The sequence below is a fragment of the Sporothrix brasiliensis genome (assembly GCF_000820605.1).
Source record: "Sporothrix brasiliensis 5110 chromosome Unknown Cont20, whole genome shotgun sequence".
NCBI lineage: Eukaryota > Fungi > Ascomycota > Sordariomycetes > Ophiostomatales > Ophiostomataceae > Sporothrix > Sporothrix brasiliensis.
In genome coordinates this window covers 3,635,890-3,655,245 of record NW_024467139.1, presented here as the reverse complement: position 1 = coordinate 3,655,245, position 19,356 = coordinate 3,635,890, and the positions used below count along the sequence as shown (strand labels likewise).

General features: G+C 55.5%; 4 protein-coding genes across 4 annotated transcripts; 2 read left to right on the top strand and 2 right to left on the bottom strand.

Moving 5' to 3' along the window:
- Positions 1 to 1,347: 1,347 nt before the first annotated feature.
- Positions 1,348 to 5,692, bottom strand: SPBR_06376 (spindle-pole body protein; the record flags this gene model as incomplete). The annotated part of the gene is made up of 2 exons (XM_040764633.1): positions 1,348 to 1,678; positions 1,755 to 5,692. The coding sequence occupies 2 exons, from the start codon at positions 5,690 to 5,692 to the stop codon at positions 1,348 to 1,350; spliced, it is 4,269 nt and encodes a 1,422-aa protein (XP_040616970.1).
- Positions 5,693 to 6,381: 689 nt separating this feature from the next.
- SPBR_06674 (DNA repair and recombination protein RAD54 and RAD54-like protein) lies at positions 6,382 to 8,838 on the top strand (the record flags this gene model as incomplete). The annotated part of the gene is made up of 1 exon (XM_040764930.1): positions 6,382 to 8,838. The coding sequence occupies one exon, from the start codon at positions 6,382 to 6,384 to the stop codon at positions 8,836 to 8,838; it is 2,457 nt and encodes an 818-aa protein (XP_040616969.1).
- A 356-nt stretch (positions 8,839 to 9,194) lies between these two features.
- On the bottom strand, positions 9,195 to 13,809 carry SPBR_06358 (UDP-glucose:glycoprotein glucosyltransferase; the record flags this gene model as incomplete). Its single annotated transcript, XM_040764615.1, has 2 exons — positions 9,195 to 13,572; positions 13,664 to 13,809. The coding sequence occupies 2 exons, from the start codon at positions 13,807 to 13,809 to the stop codon at positions 9,195 to 9,197; spliced, it is 4,524 nt and encodes a 1,507-aa protein (XP_040616968.1).
- A 1,113-nt stretch (positions 13,810 to 14,922) lies between these two features.
- On the top strand, positions 14,923 to 19,122 carry SPBR_06392 (coatomer protein complex, subunit alpha (xenin); the record flags this gene model as incomplete). Its single annotated transcript, XM_040764649.1, has 6 exons — positions 14,923 to 14,952; positions 15,047 to 15,096; positions 15,243 to 15,562; positions 15,669 to 17,567; positions 17,668 to 18,803; positions 18,880 to 19,122. 6 exons carry the CDS (start codon positions 14,923 to 14,925, stop codon positions 19,120 to 19,122), a joined length of 3,678 nt encoding a protein of 1,225 aa, XP_040616967.1.
- Between the last annotated feature and the right edge of the window lie 234 nt (positions 19,123 to 19,356).

The window sequence follows — 19,356 nt, the reverse complement described above, 5'->3', positions numbered from 1 at the left end:
TGATGTCTTTATGCCGTCAAATCGCGCAGGTCCCATCACCATCAAAGTTGGCCTCCCCGATCTTGTGGAACGGGGCTCGGCACAGAATCAGAACAGTAACAAGCAAAACTGTAACAAAGCTCATCACGGCATCCATCAATTCGAGCGGCCTCCTCCCAAAAGCCTGTCCAGGTCTATTCAAAGAACGAGCAAGACAAATGTAGCTGCGGCTGATAGGGATTCCTTCGTGGTCATTTTACCATGCCAGCTCGTCGCAGATCGTCGTTTCCTTTCAGCTTGCATGGTTGGGCAAATTTGATAGGGAGACGAGGGTCGTGACGGCGCGACCACCCTTCTTCGCGCGCTGTATGTGCTCCCCGTTGACGTGTTCATCTTAAACTGTCTCGCCGCGTCGTCATTCAGGCATCATCGGTGCCGTCAGTGCAGGGGTCGGCGGTAAGCCAGTCGCTGGCTTGCACGAGTCGTGTCCCGAAACGGCATAGCCATTTGGTCAAGTCACGAAATGGTGGTCTGTAATACTTCGTACTCCACCCAAGGGTCAAGGAACACGAACTATCTTATCGAAACGCACTTGAGCCTCGTAGGGTTAGGACGCGTCCCTCTGCATAGGGCTGAAGAGGGCACCGGAGGTTGAACTATGAAGCGGGCTGTCTTGAAGCTAGAGTTGCCTCTTTATTTGAAGTTAAACATCATGGGATCCCTATGACGGGCTGGAATTGGCTGCTACCCGGGCCCTGGTAGTTTGTTACCGTCAATTTGCCGGTGGGTTATCTGGCGAAATGCGTCTTACTTGGTGGGAGGTTGTTATCATCTGGATTCTGTCTGTTTTTTTTTTCTTTTCTTTTTCTTTTCTTTTTTTTTTCTTCTGAATTTCGGCATTAATATTCATTCTTCTATTGAGCTGTTTATTTTATTTGTCTCATTATTTCGTTATTCATATTCATAGTCTTAAAGGAAAAGCCAAAAGGCTTCACTGGCACATATAAACACCGAATGATTATGATCAAAAGTCTGCTTTTGGAGAGCAGCGTACGAATCACCAACTGGACATGCGAGAATGAGTAGGATGTTGATGCAAACCAAAAGCCGTGTGGACTCAGAAGGAGAATCAAAATTGGAAAATAGAAACGACCTCCCAATGCGAATCCAAAACAAGCCCAGAAAAAAAGAAAAATATGCGAAATGCAAGCCAAAACAAAAAGACCAACTTCAAACTAAAAGCCCAAAACGAAGCAGCATCCAAAAACTCCACCAAGACGCTCCCATGCCATATATCATAAACCACAGAGAAATGCTCATGCTTTTGACCCTCCTTCCTTCCACCACGCCCTGCTACCCATGTCCCGATTACTGCCTCGTCCCAGACGATGCCGCGGTCGCAAGCTGCACGCGCCATGCTGCCCGCATCTGCTGCATCCGTTCGGCTTTGCGGACACCCTCAGCTGCCGTGGCCAGTCGCTGCCGCGTTGCCTCGTGCTGCGACCATGCGCCGGCCGCCCGCTGTGTACGCACCATAAACTGCACGGCCAGGACCACACGACGCAGCGTCTTGCGAGCTGACTTGGTAACGAGGCCCTTGCTGCCCGCCGCTAGGTCGATGCTCGCCGATTGGAGAACAGGCTGCTTGACACCCAGCTGTTGCAGGATGCCCTGCAGCATTTGTAGATCTGCCTTGTTGCTGTGGGATGGTTAGCAGGCGATTACAAGCTAAACATCATATAAGAAACGAAGAGGTGAAGCAAAAAATGACATACCACTTAATTCGCATCTCCAGATCCTGCGACACGAGCTGCTTGCCCAAGACGGCGCCACACCGAAGTCGCGCCTCACGCTCCCACCGGGCCTGCATCCAGTCGATTTGCATACCAAGGCCACGCAACTCCTTCCGATGGCGGTTGCTCTGCTCCTCCGACGCGCGCACCAATGCATCGGTGTCGGCATTGCCATTGTGCTGGCCGGCCGAGGCGGCGGCAAGGACAAGCTCGCGGGTATTGGTTGGCGCGTCGCTGTTTGTGCCGTAGTGCATCGCGGCCCTGGTCTTGCTGGCTGTCTCCTGGAGATCATTAACTTCGCGCTGCAGGCGCTCAACATCTGCGCGGAAAGCTGCCCGCTCACCACGTACACGTTCGAGCTTGGCGCGAAGTGCCTCCTCCGAACGCACAGCCTCGTCCAAGGCAGTCCGGTGATCCCGCAAATCGTGTTCGAGAGCCTCAGCTTCAACCTGAGTCTTGCGTAGCATGGCATGAAGGTTGCTGCGTTCCTCACGGCTCATTTCGCTTGACACAGACTCGGAGTCTGACCCGGCCTTGTTATGTTGGGCATCTTCCAAAGCCAGCGCAAGTTCGTCGCGTTCGTGCCGGTACCGCTCGAGCTTCGCCTGAACCCGCCGGAGCGCCATTTCGTGCGCCGATGCAGCCTCGGCCATGGCTTCCTGAGCCTCGTCAAGTGCCTGCTCCAAGATGACACGCTCCTCCTCCACTTCACTGATCCGCAATTCAAGTTCCTTGGCAGTTGCCGCTGATGACTCTGCGTGCCGCTCCGATTCGCGGAGGGTTTGTTTCATATCCGCCACAGACTGGTGCGCTGCTAGCATCTGTTCACGCAGCTGCACAATTTCGGCTTTCCGTGCCGCAGATGACGACGGGGACATAATGGACCCGACATCTTCCGTGGATTCCGAGGAGACCATCAAGCGCTTCAAATCGGCTTCATGTGCTGCCCGTTCGAGGTCTGCAATCTGGCGCCGCAGTGATTTGACCGCTTCCTTGTGTGTGGCCTCGCGCTGCAGATACTCGCGTTCCTTGGCACGAGCGGCCGATAGGTCGCGGCGCATCAGGGACAGTTCGCCGGTGTTGGTGTCGTCGACGTCGGCTGCGTTCGCTGATGGTGGCAGCACTGCCGCAGTGGCCGCTGCAACTTCATAGTCCTCAATTCGCCTTTCAAGATCGCGGATCGTTCGCCGTGCGGCCTGGAGCTCTTGACTCTCCGTAGTAGAGCTCCGCAGGCGCAAGCTTTGAAGGTGGCGCACCTCCTGGCCAAGCCGCTCCTCCTCGTTGGCCGCCTTCTCGAGCTCTTCTTCCAGCGTAGTCTCCAAAGACTGGCACTGCTCAGCTAGAGACTTGTTTTCCTCCCGTAGTCGCCGGACCTCGCTGTCAAGTTTCATCTTGGTAGTCCGGAGATCGATACGTTCTTGGTCGACGCGGAACGTGTCTCCGTCGTGTTGTTGGGAGCGACGCAGTTGCTCCTGGATCTCATCTCGTTCCGCCTTCGTCTCGGAAAGTGATGCGCGGAGCGAGTGGAGTTCTATGTTGATGTTGGCGAGTTGGTCCTGCAGACCTTGCTTCTCCTTGGTGATCCTCGCCACGTTCGTTGCTGATTCCGTGATTTGTGCCCGCATACGGTCGATCTGTTCTCTATGCTGCTGCGCAGTGCTCGCCGCTGATTCTTGAAGTGCTGTTACGGCGTTTGTCGCGGATGACGCACTGGCACCGCTTGTTCGCAATACCGCCAGCTGCTTCCGGAGACTATCGCGCTCCTCCTCAGCAACATCCTTCTCATGGCGCGCTTGCTCAGCCTCGTGCTTGCGGGAGAGTTGTAAGGCTTCGACCTCATCCTCGAGCCGCTCGCACTTGTTCTTTGAGGCTTGGCCAGTAAGTTGTGAGGAGCGAAGCTCGTCACGTACAGAAGCAAGTTCCTTGCGGAGGCCGTCCAATGTTCCCTGCCGTGTATCGAGCTGGGTTTGCAAGTTCTCTAGCTGGTGTCGCAGAATGTTTTCCTCAGATTCATGACGCATACGTTCGCTGTCAATCAGCTCCTGCAGCTGTGCCTCTTTGCCGGACAGAGCGCCTTCAGTTTCCCGAAGCCGGTTGATCGTCTGTTGCAGTCGGTTTCGCTCGGACTCTAAATGCTCGCGATCCGTGTCCCATTTCTCGCTGTCAATATCGTAGAGATGCTCCTTTTCGCTAATTTCCGTTTGAAGGTCGATGATGTGTTTGTTTAAGCGCTCCATTTCGGCCTTGAACTGAACACCCAAGTCCTGCTCCACTTCCGAGCTGTGTTGGCGCTCCAGTTCAAGATCACCCTCCAACTGGGCCACCGCCTTCTGCAGCCGGGACACGTCGCGCTGCAGGATTGCAGATTCGTTTGCCAGAGTGTCGTGGCGGGTCTGCAGAAGTGTCTTCTGGTCGCGCGCCATGTTGAGGTCAGCGTGAGCTTCCTTTAACTGGGATGTTGCGGCCAATGCCTCCCGCTCAGCTGTGTCGCGTGCTACCCGCGCTTCCTTGAGCTTCAGTTTCAGGTCTTCGGCCTCCCTTTGCTGCTCCTCGTGCTTCTCCTCGAGCTGCGAGAGCTCGCGCTGGGATTTTTCGACCTCTCCCTGAAGGCGTGCGACTTTCTCTTCGACTTGCCGAGACAGGCCCTTGGTGTGGACCGACTTGTTGGCCATTTCCTCCTGCAGCTCCTCGAGGTCCTCCTCGGCCCGCTTCCTCTCCGTTACCGCTTCGTCGAGTTTGTCCTTCATGTCGTCAACTTGCTGCTCAAGGCGCCGGATGTCTGCCTCTAGATCGTCGATGGTCTCCTTGGCCTCGTCCAGCTTGTCGCTGGAGTTGGCCTTCTCCTCCAGCTCGGCTATCCGTTCACGGTTCTCTTCCATGCGGGCTTCCATGGAGACCTGGAAGTCTTCGAGCTCCTCTTCTTTTTGTGAGATAATGCGGTCCTTCTCGCGCAGGTCCGCCTCAAGGTCCTCGATCTCCTCACGTGCCTTTTCGCTTTGCTCGTCGACTTTGCGTTGCAGCTCTTCGATGTCTGCATCTTTGGCCGCCAGCTCGTCACGCAGACGCTCCAGCTCGGCGTGGAGGACCTCATCGGCTTGCCGCACCTCTATTTTCTCCTGCATGCTGAGCATTTCCTGCCGATAGGTTTCGAGATTCTGTTCAGCTGAGATGAGTAGCTTCTTGCAACGCTGTAGTTCGCGCTGAAGCGTGACTTTGTCGACCTTGAGCTCGGTATTCTCCTTAAGGGCCGCGTCGCTGAATCCTGGCCCAGCTTTGCGAAGAGCCTCCTCGAGGAAGTGGATCTTCAGTTTGAGCCCGAAATTCTCCTTTTCGATTCTATCGATGACGTTCTCCTGTTCTCGAAGAGAAAGCTGGTTCCCATCTTGGAGTGGGCCCCCATTGTCCTTGTTGTCGCCGCGTGGCCGTATGGCAATGGGTGTAGACGCGATGCTGCTACTGTCAATGTGTGGTAGCGGTGTGCTCTCGACATAGGACATATTGCGCGAGACGCCGAAGCTGCTCAGGTCCATGGCGCCGGGTACTGGAATTGTGGTGTCGTCTTCATCAATTTTGCCGAGCGAGAACGGCACAGCGCCGGCCGCACCATTTTCCTTGCCCCGGTATCCGCGCCGCGCGCTGTTTCGCGTTGCCGATTTGAGGAGGGGCGTAAACTCGACACCCCCAATTCCTTCGGGGAGGTTTTGCCGATTGCTGAAAGGGGCGCGCGCTCCGCTGCCACCGCGAGGTGTCCGAAGATTTGGCTTGCCGCCATTGCGCATCTGGTCAAAGATATTGCCATCTTTGGCCGGTGATTGAAAGGACATCTCTTGCGAGACGTCAAAATCCGGCGGTCGTTCGAGGTAAGTCGCGTCGCCAGCATTTGTTCGCGGCGTATCGAGGCTGCCGCCGAGGCCTACCATCTTGGGATCGGCTGGAGCAGAGAACGGCTCTGCCGCGAGGGGGTAGTGTGTGTGTCGATGTCGTCGGGCGGGACTTAGAAGGTGCGATTGTGGATGGGAAGACGGTGTTGGTTTATGTCGTCAAAATATGAGCACCAAAGTTTGCGATTCGCGTGGTCGTGGCAGATGTATGTGAGGTGTCATATATTAGGATGTAGGAGCCAAACAAACACCCAGAGACGCAACGCTCGTGAAGTCTAAGTACTGAAGGGATAATTACTGAACGGCTGTCGACGAATTGGTTCCATCGAATGGCTATGTCCAAGCAAAAACAGGTGTGGATGACTTTGTTGAAGTCAAGACCCACTTTGCGGCGCGTCGTCGTGTGTTTACATCTTTCCAAACTAAGCTAGCGTGTAACTACGCATTCCCCTCCTCATAACCCTGCCCAGGTAAAATTGTATCACCTGACTACGCGTGCTTTCCGAGTTTGCGGACGACCAGAGAGACGCGTTCTTTTGACTCGCTCCTTACGTTGCACCACAGTATCGCGACACATCCGGTAGTGAAACAAGGCAAAATTCAGGAGAACGGTCAAAAGTCTTTGAATCTCTCTCATAAACACAACACATCACCGACTCCACCATGTAAGTCTGCCCGACTGCCGTTATCAGGTGCCGCAATCACGATTGATAGCACATACTAACAATATGGACCTCAACAGGGCAACTGTGGTGTCTATTCCGCAAGGGAAGCCCACTGCTGTTGGCAGGCACAACAATAAAGAGAATATTCCTCGAGGCCGCTTCCCTCCTCCTAAGGCTTTCGATACACTCAGCAAGCCCTTCCGTTGCCCAGGAGCTTCTGTCGCAAGCCCGGCTACCGACCGACCTGCGAGAAAGCGTAAGCGGGTTGATTACAAGGGTGCGGACGGCGGCGACGATGGTGACAAACCCTATACAAATGCGGACCGGCTTGCTCTGGCGACAAGAGAGGCCAACAAGTTCCCCGTTTTTCGAGTGTTGGACAAAGAGCAGGCATTTAGAAAGGTCTTTGTTGTTCCTCTAATCGACAAGTCCACCGCGGCGTACAACCCTAGCCGTCCGGCCCCTGCCTTGGGCATGCGCCAAGGCCGTGCCTTTGTGGCTAAACCGCTCCATGATCCTGCCGGCGAGTTTGCCATTGTTCTCTACGACCCCACCATCGACGACAAACCAAAGGAAAAGACACCCGAAGAGATTGAGGCCGAGAAGGCAAAGGCGGAGGCCCCAAAGGTTGAGGTTCCTCTTGTACACAAGAGCCTGGCTGAAATCCTGGGCATCAAGAAACAGGTGCAGGAGGAGAACCCCCGTGTTCCAGTTGTGATTGACCCCAAGCTGGCCAAAATTTTGCGCCCTCACCAGATCGAGGGCGTCAAGTTCATGTATAAGTGTGTCACTGGCATGATAGACGAAAAGGCCAACGGCTGCATCATGGCCGACGAAATGGGCCTGGGAAAGACGCTGCAGTGCATCACGCTTCTCTGGACACTGTTAAAGCAATCTCCTCAGGCCGGCAAGGCGACGATCCAAAAGGCAATTGTCGCGTGCCCGTCCAGCATGGTCCGCAGCTGGGCTGACGAACTCGACAAATGGCTTGGTAAAGGCACCGTTAACCCCTTCACAATCGACGGCAAGGCTTCGAAGGAAGAGCTCACACGCCAGCTTCGCCAATGGGCTATTGCCAGTGGACGTGCGGTCACGCGACCAGTCATCATTGTCTCGTACGAGACGCTGAGACTGTACGCGGACGAGCTCAAGAATACGAAGATCGGACTCATGCTATGCGACGAGGGCCATCGCCTCAAAAACGGCGACAGCCGGACATTCAACGCCCTCGATAGTCTACAGGTGTCTCGGCGCATTATTCTCTCCGGCACACCTATTCAGAATGATCTGTCTGAGTACTTCTCGCTGGTCAGTTTTGCCAACCCTAACTTGCTGGGCAACCGACTGGAATTCCGCAAGAGATACGAGATCCCGATTCTACGGGGCCGTGACGCAGATGCCGATGAGGAGGACCGCAAGAAGGGTGACGAATGCTTAGCTGAGCTTCTCACCATTGTCAACCGCTTTATCATCCGGCGCACCAACGATATTTTGTCCAAATACCTACCAGTCAAGTACGAGCATGTTGTGTTCTGCAATGCTGCTCCCTTCCAGCTCGACTTGTACAACTATTTCATCACGACGCCACACATCCAGGCTCTCTTGCGCGGTAAAGGCAGTCAGCCACTAAAGGCCATCAATATCCTCAAGAAGCTTTGCAACCACCCGGATCTTCTCGACCTTTCTACCGACCTGCCCGGGTCGGAGCGCTGCTTCCCCGAAGATTACGTACCCAAAGAAGCCCGTGGTCGGGACCGCGAGATCCGGTCCTGGTACAGTGGCAAAATGCAGGTGCTCGATCGAATGCTTGCACGGATCCGGGCCGATACCAACGACAAGATTGTGCTCATCTCCAACTACACATCGACCCTCGACATTTTTGAGAAGCTGTGCCGTCATCGCGGCTACGGAAACCTGCGACTTGACGGCACCATGAACGTCAACAAGCGGAAGAAGCTGGTGGACAAGTTCAACGATCCCAACAGCGACGAGTTTGTCTTTCTGTTGTCGTCCAAGGCTGGTGGTTGTGGTATCAATCTCATTGGTGCCAACCGTCTGGTTCTGTTCGACCCGGATTGGAACCCCGCGGCCGACCAACAGGCGCTGGCACGCGTGTGGCGTGATGGCCAGAAAAAGGACTGCTTTGTGTACCGCTTCATCACGACCGGCTCAATCGAAGAGAAGATTTTCCAGCGCCAGAGTCACAAACAGTCTCTGTCGACCTGTGTTGTCGACTCGGCGGAAGATGTAGAGCGTCATTTCAGTTTGGACGGCCTCAAAGAACTCTTCCAGTTCCGTGGTGGCGGTGTGACGACAAGCGATACCCACGACACACTGAAGTGTAAGCGGTGCCGACCAGACGGCAAACAATTCATCAAAGCACCAGCCATGCTGTACGGTGATACGAGCACGTGGAACCACTTTGTGAATGAGGGTCTCAGCCAGATTCAAGACCTTCTTCTTCGGCAAGAGTGCGGTGACGAAGTTGTTTCTGCCGTTTTCCAATATATTTCGCATTAGAGTCGGTGTGTTGCGGACGCTTGCCCGACCTTTCTATAAGCTTAGAGGGCGTTTGACCTTGTAATTTGTTGTTTCTTGTTATCCTTTGACCTTTTTATCATATGCACCATGGGAAGTCGTTAGCAAGGCGCGACCAGAGCATGAATATACACTAGAGTGTGATGAGGAGAGAGGAGAACTCAAGGGACGATAACGACATCGTATTCATGGATTTGCCTTTATGTCACGGTGTACGAAGCGCTGTTCGAATGGGTTGCTGTGTTTCATTTCAAAGACTTTACATTGCTATGCGCTATATTTATAGACAAACATCAAATATACTCTCTCCGCTGAAAGCCAGATTTCTTAAAATTCATTTACAACTCATCACGATCATGCGCCTTGGGCTCTTCCTTCGCTTCCTCCCTACCGTCACCGAGTGGCTTTTGCTGGCTCGCCACACCATCACCGCCCACACGAACTGGAGGTGGTGCCGTGTCCGAAGCAGGCGATCCGCCCTGGCGACGGCGCTTGTCGAGCGCGGCAATCTCATCGTCGTAGACGGTCCACTCAGGGACCTGCCGACGGGCACGATCCAGCTTGGGCTCTTTGGTCTGCGGGTTGTTGCACAGGTCAATAGTCTTGGCCGTCTTAAGCGCCTCGTCGCTGCACCACGTCTCGCACCACAGCCAGTCCTGGGGCAGGCTGAAAATGGGAATGTTGAACTGCATGTGATTGGGCAAGTCCTGGTCCAGGTTGGCCAGGCTGTGAGGGTCCGCGGAGAGCGTGTGGTACGTCTGGCGCAGGCGGTCGCCGGCGGCCAGTTCGCGGAACCGCCGCAGGTCGACGACATAAAGGGCCGAGATGTGGTACGGCTGGCCTCGCAGGTAGTTGTTCCAGTAGCCCTGTTTCCAGAAGCGAAAGCCCTCCATCTCGGTGCGCGAGTCACACATGGGCGTGAAGCCGTAGGGCGCGCCCTGCAGGTCGAGCTGGACGAGGTCGTACATGTCAGTGCGCACGATCTGGTCGGCGTCAACAAAGATGACCTTGTCGAGCGACAGCGGGAAGAGCACGTCCAAGAAGAGGATCTTGTAGCCCCAGATCTCGCGCTGCTTCTCCTTTTGCTGGCGCAGCCAGTGCGGCCAATTGTAGGTGACCATTTCGTACTGGAAGCCATAGGCCTCGGCCAGCGTCGGGATAAAGTCCTTGAAAGACGGCGATAAGAACTGCTCGATGAACCAGAACTTGACGGTGTGGTTCGTGTGGCGCATTACGCTGACCATCATAATGTTCAGCATGCGCTCGTAGAGGTGGCCGCTGGCGACGGAGAAAATGTTGATGTCGGCCTGCGCCTCTGAAGCGGCCACAGCCTTGTCACCGTCCTTGCCCTTGCCTAGGATGCCCTCGGCGAACTTGAGGCCCTTGGCCACGTACTCCATGGCACCGCCCTGGGCCGACGGTGCACCCTCTTCGTTAAGGATTTCTTCCTTCTCCATGCCGGGCTTGCGGACCAAGCGCGGGTAGAGTGTGGTGCCCTGGAAGTTCATGAGCGCGACGTCAGTGCCCTCGTCACCCGGCGTGGGGACAACGCCCTTGGAGCCGACACTCTCAATGGAGTAGATGTCCGAGCTGCGGCCCTCCTTGATCTTAATGTTGTAGTAGCCCGGATTGGCCTTGAACTGGAAGTAGCCTAGGTTGGCCATGATGATGGTGTCGGCAAAATGCTCATCCTTTTCGGTGCCCAGAATCAGCTGGGCGCCACGCGGTGCCTGCCCACTGCGTTCTTGCGAGTGGCCCTCGATCAGGATGTGCTCTAACTCATAGGTTGCCTCCACGTCGGACTTGACGGAGCTCAGCTTGATGTTGTCGAGGTCGTGCACCGATACCTTGGGCGCGACCAGCCAAGCGGGCGGAACCTCCATACCCAGATTCAGGAGGGCCTCAGATGGGAGACCGTTGAATTTTGCACCGAGCCCCTTGACTTTGCCCGCGTCGTCGAACAAGGGCGCGGGTTCAAGGACAGAGCGATAAAACCGCTTTACGGGAAGCTCGTCAAGCCATTCACGGGGATTTAAGAAGACGCGCATGTAGACGCCTTCGAGACTGGAAAGCACTTTGAGAATGGGACCCCACCGTTGGCCGATTTCGCTGGCCGGGTCCAGAACCGCGTTGAAGTGGATCGTGGCCGTGGAGGCATCGCCGACCTCGAATGACGTGTGGGTCGTGTTCCAAAGGTTAAACGAGGAGATACGGAGCGTAGGGGCGGACTCGAAGATACCTTCGGGAAGATCAGAGATCGTGGACAGAGCGGTAACCGAAGTCAGCTTGGCGGCCGCCAGCGGCGACGAAACCTTGGCCGTAAGGTTCAGATCCTCCACCGCCATGTAGACGGGTAGAATGCGCTCGGCCTGTTCGAACTCGAGGAACGTAAGCAAGTCTTCTTCACCAAAGGCATCGGCATTCGCAATGGGACCGAGCACGCGGCCGTTCAGGATCAGAACATTGGTGCCGGAGTGGACCGCGGCCGTTTCGCGGAAGCGCTCGAGGGCGGCCACGTACTCTGCCGTTGCCGGTTCTTCCGTGGCCAATAGAGTCTTGAGATCTTTCCAAGACGCAGTATCCGTAGCCTTGTCGAGGTTGCTCTTCAGGACCGAGTTGAGGTCGTGGCTGCTGCCCGTCTTCGCCGGGTTATAGACAATGTCCAGACGGATGCCTGGGTTATTTACGCGGAACTGTAGGGCCGAGTAGAGAAGCTTGGTGCCGTCTTCGGTGTCCAGGTCGAGGACAGCAGTGAGCACGGCCCACGTCTCCTTGGTCGACTCTTCGCTTGCTTCAATGACGGGAATCTCCTCAAAAAGATCGGCATGGTCTGTATGTAGCTTGTGTACATTGACCACTTGCAGGCTCTTCTCATTTTCGGGGAAGATGTAGGCATTGCGCCGCGTCAGCGCGCCCTCAAGGAAATAACCCGCAACCCACGCATCCTCCTCGACCTTTCCGAAGTAGACGGCTTCCTGCACACTGCGTAGATGACTGCTAATCTTGGTGCTCATAGTGGCGACCCAGTTTTCGTCACGAGGAATCACAACACCGTCAACAAAAATGGGTGGAACCTCCGAGTTCGCGCCGAGACGATGCGCCCAATGGCGTGCAAGCTCGATCTGCTTGTCATACTCCTCGTGTCTGAATATGTCTGCAAAGGCCAAGGCTGTCGCGTCTTCACGCAGCTCACGGTCCTTGACGGCCACTTTGAAAGCCTTTGCATCTGGCGAGGAAGCTTTCTTGTCGGCGAGGGACTGGGTCAGGTATGCCGAGAGAGAGCCCAGGCCATATGTCTCAAGCATATGGTAAACCACCTTGGCCTGCTTGACTGACGCTGGGGTGGAAACGAGCGGGACCAGACCAAAGCGGATGGGCAGACGGCGACGAACAAACTCAAGTATCTGTTCCACGACCAAGCGCACGTCTTCAAGGTCGGAAAAGTCCACAGCGTAGACCTGGTTGAAGATGTCGCGGGCAACCTGCGGCAATTGACCAGGCATGCCGCCTTGTAGTAACCGCCGCAAGCCTTTGGGAAAGTCGCTGTATCGGGAGTCCTTCTCGAGGTTGTTCAGCCAGATGATGACGCGACCATCCTCGATCTCGTCTCGATAGTCAAACCGCGGGGGCACGGCTTCTGCTCTGGATGCAGCAACTGCCTCGTGGCCAATCACATCCACGATCTCCTTGCCCGTCAGGCCCAACTCGCGGACGCCGTTGATCATTGTCCTCTCACGACGGACGGTGTCCACCAGGGCGAGGGGTTGGATTTGGCGCTCAATCATCTGCACACCATTCATCCAGAGCACGTTAGCACCAGCAGGCACTAAGACCGCGCGATTGCCGCGGTGTTCTTCGACAAACTCCTTTGAAAAGTTGTGTGCGGCAATGGAGCTGGAGTACTTGGGGAAGTCCTGCGTGATCTTGAGGAGAGAGTCGAAAGGGTTCTCGCTGTGAATGATGTAGTCGGCGGTCTTGAGGCCCAACTCAGCAAGCTCGGATTTGGAAAGCGCCTTGAGGTCAGTCACCTCTGCCTCGCCATCCAGGAGGACCTCGGCTGCCACTGGAGGCTTTTTTTTCGCGTCTGGATTGGTTTCGTCGGCCTCGCGGTCGTCGATGACAATGTAGTCGGTCCTCTTCAGAGCCAGCTCGACGCCGTAACCGTTCACAGGTAGGCGCTCGTCTGCTGTTGTTTCTGCCGCAGCCCGCACGTGTCTGAGACGGTAGGTAACCTCTCCGGCGCGAGACTTTTCACTGAGAAGCTTGTGGAATGGGCCAAACTCAGGTGATGTGATGTCGGCGTAGAGAATAGCATCGGGCCCGTGGCCCTGCTTGACGTCAAAAGGAAGCTCCCGCACTTGCGTCTTATGGCTGGCGATCTTGCTGTCCTCTTTGTCCAGCGATGGTGAACAGTGCTGAGCACCATCGTACAGGATCCACTGGTCACATCCAGTATGGTCGCCGTCTACGGATCCCTTGACGGCAGTGTTGTAGAACTGGAAGTGTGCCTCGATACGGGGCGCGGCAGACCGCAGCGATAGCGCCAGTTTAAAGGTGGACAGTGCCTCGCCGTCAGAAATGTGGCCGTCCTCCGTGAGAAGAGCCAGAAACTTCTCGTATAGGTCATGGTCAGTCGCAGCGCCGCCGAAGTATCCGTCGGCGATGCGATCCAGGATGGGGAAGTAGCTGGTTGCATTTTCTTGTGCTGCAGTTTCTCTATGAGGAAAAGTTAGCGAACATTCAGTGAAGCAAGCGGCCTGAATTTTTGTTATTTTGTTTCTAAATAAATAGACTACCATGAACCTACAAGAGCTCCGTCAGGTACGGTGGCGAGGGGAAGGCTGCGATCATAGACACATCGATCGAGGGTCCGGCCGATGTGAGCGAAGGCTGCAGAACTAGGGTGGCAAATAGGGCGTTCGCCAGCCTGAGCGGTAGTCGTGGGAGTCCCATTATGTGTATACTTGTTCTGTATGACTAGAATGTTCAGATATCTCACGCAGCCTGCCTTAACCTGTGATATGAGCAAGAGGGGAACGGAAATGGAATAAAGTAATATGAAAACCGGCTGCGATTAGCTCCAGGCCTTCGCAGGAACGGTCGCCCACAAGTGGCATGAAGTGCGTATGAGGTTCTAGAGAAATAGAGCGTCGAGTCGTTTGCGAGCCGAACGAGCCCTGACAGCCTAGCATTCGTCTCTATGCATTTTGTGGATGAAGCGGCTGTTTGGAACATGTCTTGTCTTGAGAACACATCACAAAATAGCTGTACAAAAAGGGACTAGCGTTAACACGGAGCAACAAGGCAGTTACGGTTAGGTAGTCACGTGGGATGCATCAGCGAATCTGCAACAGCCAACTTCCAACGTGCAAGCGGTTGTTTACAGCTCTACGGGCACAGCACCCTTTGTAGTAAGGGAACAGGCTGACATTATTGACACCGATTTTCAATGCTCTTCATAAATACACGCTCATAAGTTTTATTCCCAATGCAAATATAAAGTTTTGCTGGAGCCAGTTTCTCTCATGTGTCTGTCAGGAAGGCCCAAACGCTGCAACTGACTCTGTTAGTAAGGGGGCGCTGCAAACATGTGAAGGGACGCTGTGGCTTGTGGCGTAGTACTTGCGCCTAGAGTTCCGTTTACGTGTCCAGTCCTGCTCTACGAACCCCTATTGTCCCCCCCAGCTAGCAACTGCCATTCCCTCCAACCCCGCCATTGGAGCTTCTGATTGGCTGGAATGCCCTCCCGGCGCGGATAAACTATGGGGCGTATTGCCTCAGGCGCCAACCATCCCACATTCTGGGGCCTTCAGGGAGGGCCACGCTGCTTCGGACGCTCCAAGCTGCAATTCAGATTAGGAGACAATAAAGGTGGCCTTGAAACGTCCCTTGGAGTCTGGCTTTCCGACATCACATCCACACCACACCGCCTGCCCCGGGCTCCCTTTTGTCGACGGAGCTTTGGAACCGCACGCGATCCGCCTGTTGCCCGACGATTGTCCCCCATTTCGAGAGCCCTCTTTTTATTTACGCCAATCCGCCGCCGAGCGCGAAGCTACGGTCAAGATGGCGACGCCGTCGCAGATGCTCACAAAGGTAACCGACGATGCTGTCCCCTGGGCGGCCTGGGGCCGAAGACCATTGTTGGCCATGGCAGTGATGAGGCCCAGCGTGTACTGACACAATACAGTTCGAGTCCAAGTCGTCTCGTGCGAAGGGCATTGCCTTTCACCCCAAGAGGTAACTTTGTCTACCCCCCCCCCCCCCCTCCCTTCCCTTTTGCGCCCCCTTTTGAGCAACGCGTTATACTTCGGATGGCTGTCGGAGCTTGTCTGCATCTTGAATCTCAGACAATGGGCCCGTGGCTGACAATCGATGCTTTCCAGACCATGGATCTTGGTGTCCCTCCACTCGTCTACCATCCAGCTGTGGGACTACCGCATGGGCACGCTCATTGACCGCTTCGAAGAGCACGATGGCCCTGTCCGCGCCGTCGCTTTCCACAAGACGCAGCCCCTCTTCGCATCGGGTGGCGACGACTACAAGATCAAGGTCTGGTCGTACCAGACAAGACGGTGCCTGTTCACCCTCAACGGCCATCTCGACTACGTCCGCACCGTCTTCTTCCACGATGAGCTTCCTTGGATTGTTTCGTGCTCCGATGACCAGACCATCCGGATATGGAACTGGCAGAACCGCTCGCTGAGTACGATGGCACCTCCACTCCCATCGCATCCCCTGTGTTGATGTTTGATTCGTTGGTTTCTGGACGCGCGGTGTACTAACAATGGGCTTCTGCCCCTCGTCTGTAGTTTGCACCATGACGGGCCATAACCACTACGTCATGTGCGCCCAGTTCCACCCAAAGGAGGACCTCGTCGTATCCGCGTCGCTCGACCAGTCTGTTCGTGTCTGGGACATATCGGGTCTCCGCAAGAAACACTCCGCCCCGACCTCCATGTCGTTTGAGGACCAGATGGCCCGCGCCAACCAGAACCAGGCCGACATGTTTGGCAACACCGATGCCGTTGTCAAGTTCGTCCTTGAGGGCCACGACCGTGGTGTCAACTGGGTCGCCTTCCACCCTACTATGCCGCTCATTGTGTCGGCCGGCGATGACCGCCTCGTGAAGCTTTGGCGTATGAGCGAGACCAAGGCTTGGGAGGTGGACACGTGTCGCGGCCATTTCCAGAACGCGTCGGGCTGTCTGTTCCACCCACACCAGGACCTCATCCTGTCTGCCGGTGAGGACAAGACCATCCGTGTCTGGGACCTTAATAAGAGAACAGCTGTCCAGACGTTCAAGAGAGAGAATGACCGCTTCTGGGTCATTGCCGCCCACCCCGAGATCAACCTCTTCGCCGCCGGCCATGACAACGGTGTCATGGTCTTCAAGCTCGAGCGCGAGCGTCCTGCCTCCGCTGTCTACCTCAACAACCTCTTTTATATCAACAAGGAGAAGCAGGTGCGGTCCTATGACTTCCAGAAGAACCTCGAATCCCCCACTCTTCTGTCCCTTAAGAAGGTCGGCCCCGCCTGGGTGCCACCGCGGACTCTTTCCTATAACCCCGCCGAGCGCTCGATTCTCGTGACGTCGGCTGCCGACGGCGGCTCGTACGACCTGATCAACCTCCCCAAAGACGGTTCGGGCGCCGTGGAGCCCACTGAGCTGAAGCGCGGCTCCGGTAACTCGGCCATCTTTGTGGCTCGCAACCGCTTCGCTGTCCTGAATACAGCTACACAGACCATCGACATCAAGGACCTCACCAACAATGTCACGCGCTCTTTCAAGCCCCCGGCTGGCACCACCGACATCTACTTTGGCGGCCCCGGCAACCTGCTCATCATCACGCCGACTGCCGTTCACCTATACGACATCCAGCACAAGAAGACCATCGCCAGCTTGAACGTGAATGGTGTGAAGTACGTTTCTTGGTCCAACGACAGTTTGTACGCTGCGCTCCTGAGCAAGCACAACGTGACGATTGTTACCAAGACGCTGGAGCAGGTCAGCACGTTGCATGAGACGATTCGTATCAAGAGCGCCACCTGGGACGATGCCGGCATCCTTCTGTACTCGACTCTCAACCATATCAAATATACGCTGCTGAATGGCGACAACGGAATCGTGCGCACTCTCGACCAGACGGTGTATCTGGTTCGCGTCAAGGGCCGCAACGTCTACTGCCTCGATCGCTCCGCGAAGCCCAAGATCCTGCAGATCGACCCCACCGAGTACCGCTTCAAGATGGCTCTGGTCAAGCGCAACTACGAAGAGATGCTTCACATTATCCAGACATCGTCACTTGTTGGCCAGTCCATCATTTCATACCTCCAGAAGAAGGGATACCCAGAGATCGCGCTACAGTTCGTCCAGGACCCGACGACGCGATTCGAGCTAGCCATAGAGTGTGGCAACCTCGATGTTGCCGTTGAAATGGCCAAGGAGCTGGACAAGCCCAAGCTATGGTCGAGACTGAGCAACGAGGCTCTGGCTCACGGCAACAACCAGGTTGTGGAGATGTGCTACCAGAAGCTGAAGCAGCTGGACAAGCTGTCCTTCTTGTATTTGTCGACGGGCGACAAGACAAAGCTGGCCCGCATGGCTAAGATTGCCGAGCACCGTGGTGACTTTACGTCGCGGTTCCAAAACGCCCTGTATCTCGGCGACGTCGAGGACCGGATACAGATGTTCAAGGAGATCGATCTTTGTACGTATTAATTTATGCGCCAATTTGTTTTAGGGGGGGGGGGGGTCGGAAAAAGAAAGCAAACACTTTTGAGGACGTCATTCACTGACTTTGCAAACAGACTCTCTTGCATTCATGACTGCCAAGGCCCATGGCCTGGAAGAGGAATGCCAGTCGATTCTAGAGGCAACTGGAATCACAGAGGACCAGCTCACGCTCCCGGACCACCTTGGCGGCTCTTTGACGCCACCAAAGCCGGTCGTCCCGACCTACCAGGCCAACTGGCCGTCCAAGGGCACCTCTGTGTCCTTCTTCGAGAAGGCACTCCTTGGCCAAGTTGAGGGCTTGTCGCTCGAGGACGAGCCATCAGCGGCTGCCAATGGTGCCGATGCCTTTGGCGAGGAGGAAGCTGACGGAGGTGATGGCACGAAGAATGGCAACCTGTTGGACGTGGACGATGATGAGGATGTTGCTGGTTGGGACATGGGTGATGATATTGTCGCTGACCATGATAACGACTTTGTCAACGTCGAAAGCGCAGACGCTGGCGGTGCTGGCAGCAGCGAGGCGGATCTCTGGGCCCGCAATTCGCCGCTGGCTGTCGACCATGTTGCCGGTGGCTCCTTTGAGACCGCCATGCAGCTTCTTAACCGCCAGGTGGGTGCTGTCAACTTCGCACCACTGAAGCCGCGCTTCCTGGAGGTTTACCAGGCGTCGAAGACGTACCTGCCTGCGTCTGCCGGCCTGCCGTCTCTGGTCAACTACGTTCGCCGCAATGTGAATGAGTCTGATCCAAGGAAGGTGCTGCCCATCATCCCGCGCGACCTGGAGTTCTTGGTTGAGAATGACCTGCAGCGCGGCTACGACGCGATGAAGAGCAACAAGCTGGAGGATGGCATCAAGACGTTCAAGAGCATCCTGCACTCGGTCCTGATCAACGCGGTGTCCAGTGAGTCTGAGGTTGACGAGGCCAAGAAGCTGATCACCTCTGCGAGCGAGTATGCTGTGGCGATGAGCATTGAGCTGGCACGGAGAAACTTGGGCGCGAACGATGTTGTCGCCAAGGACCCCAAGCTGCTGAAGCAGAGTCTGGAGCTGTCCGCGTACTTTACCATCCCCAAGATTGAGGTCCCCCATCGGCAGCTCGCCCTGCTCAATGCCATGAACCTGGCGGCACGCAACAAGAACTACAACTCGGCCCTTAGCTTCGCTAACCGGATACTGGCGAACGGAGGTTCTGGTCGTATCTTGGAGACGGTAAGCCAATCCCCCTGTCAAATACTTATGCTTCGCTTTTATATTTTTATGATCTTCTGCTAACAGCTTTTTGTAGGCGAAAAAGACTAAAGCGCAGTGCGAGCGCAACCCGAATGACGCGATCGACATTGAGTTTGACCAGTTTGCCGAGTTTGACGTGTGCGCGGCCAGCTTCACGCCCATCTACAGCGGCACGGCGTTCGAGGAGTGCGCCTTTGATGGCTCCAAGTACCATTCCAAGTACAAGGGCTCGGTCTGCCGCATCTGCGGCGTCTGTGAGATTGGCAAGCACGGCAGCGGCCTGAAGCTGTTTGCCTAAGGAACTGCAAACTAGCAAACTAAATTCGCAACACTCACGCAAATGACTCCGATCCCATCCCTCCGTTTTACCCCCCCAAAAAATAAAATAAACGAAAGCAAACCCTTAATATGAGACAAAAGGAAGGACACGATTCCATGGCCTGTATACAGACAAAATAGAAGAAAACGGGAGAAGATGACGGGTGCATGGGTTTTCGTGAACTATCGAGGCGGTTGCTCGCCCATGGAAAGG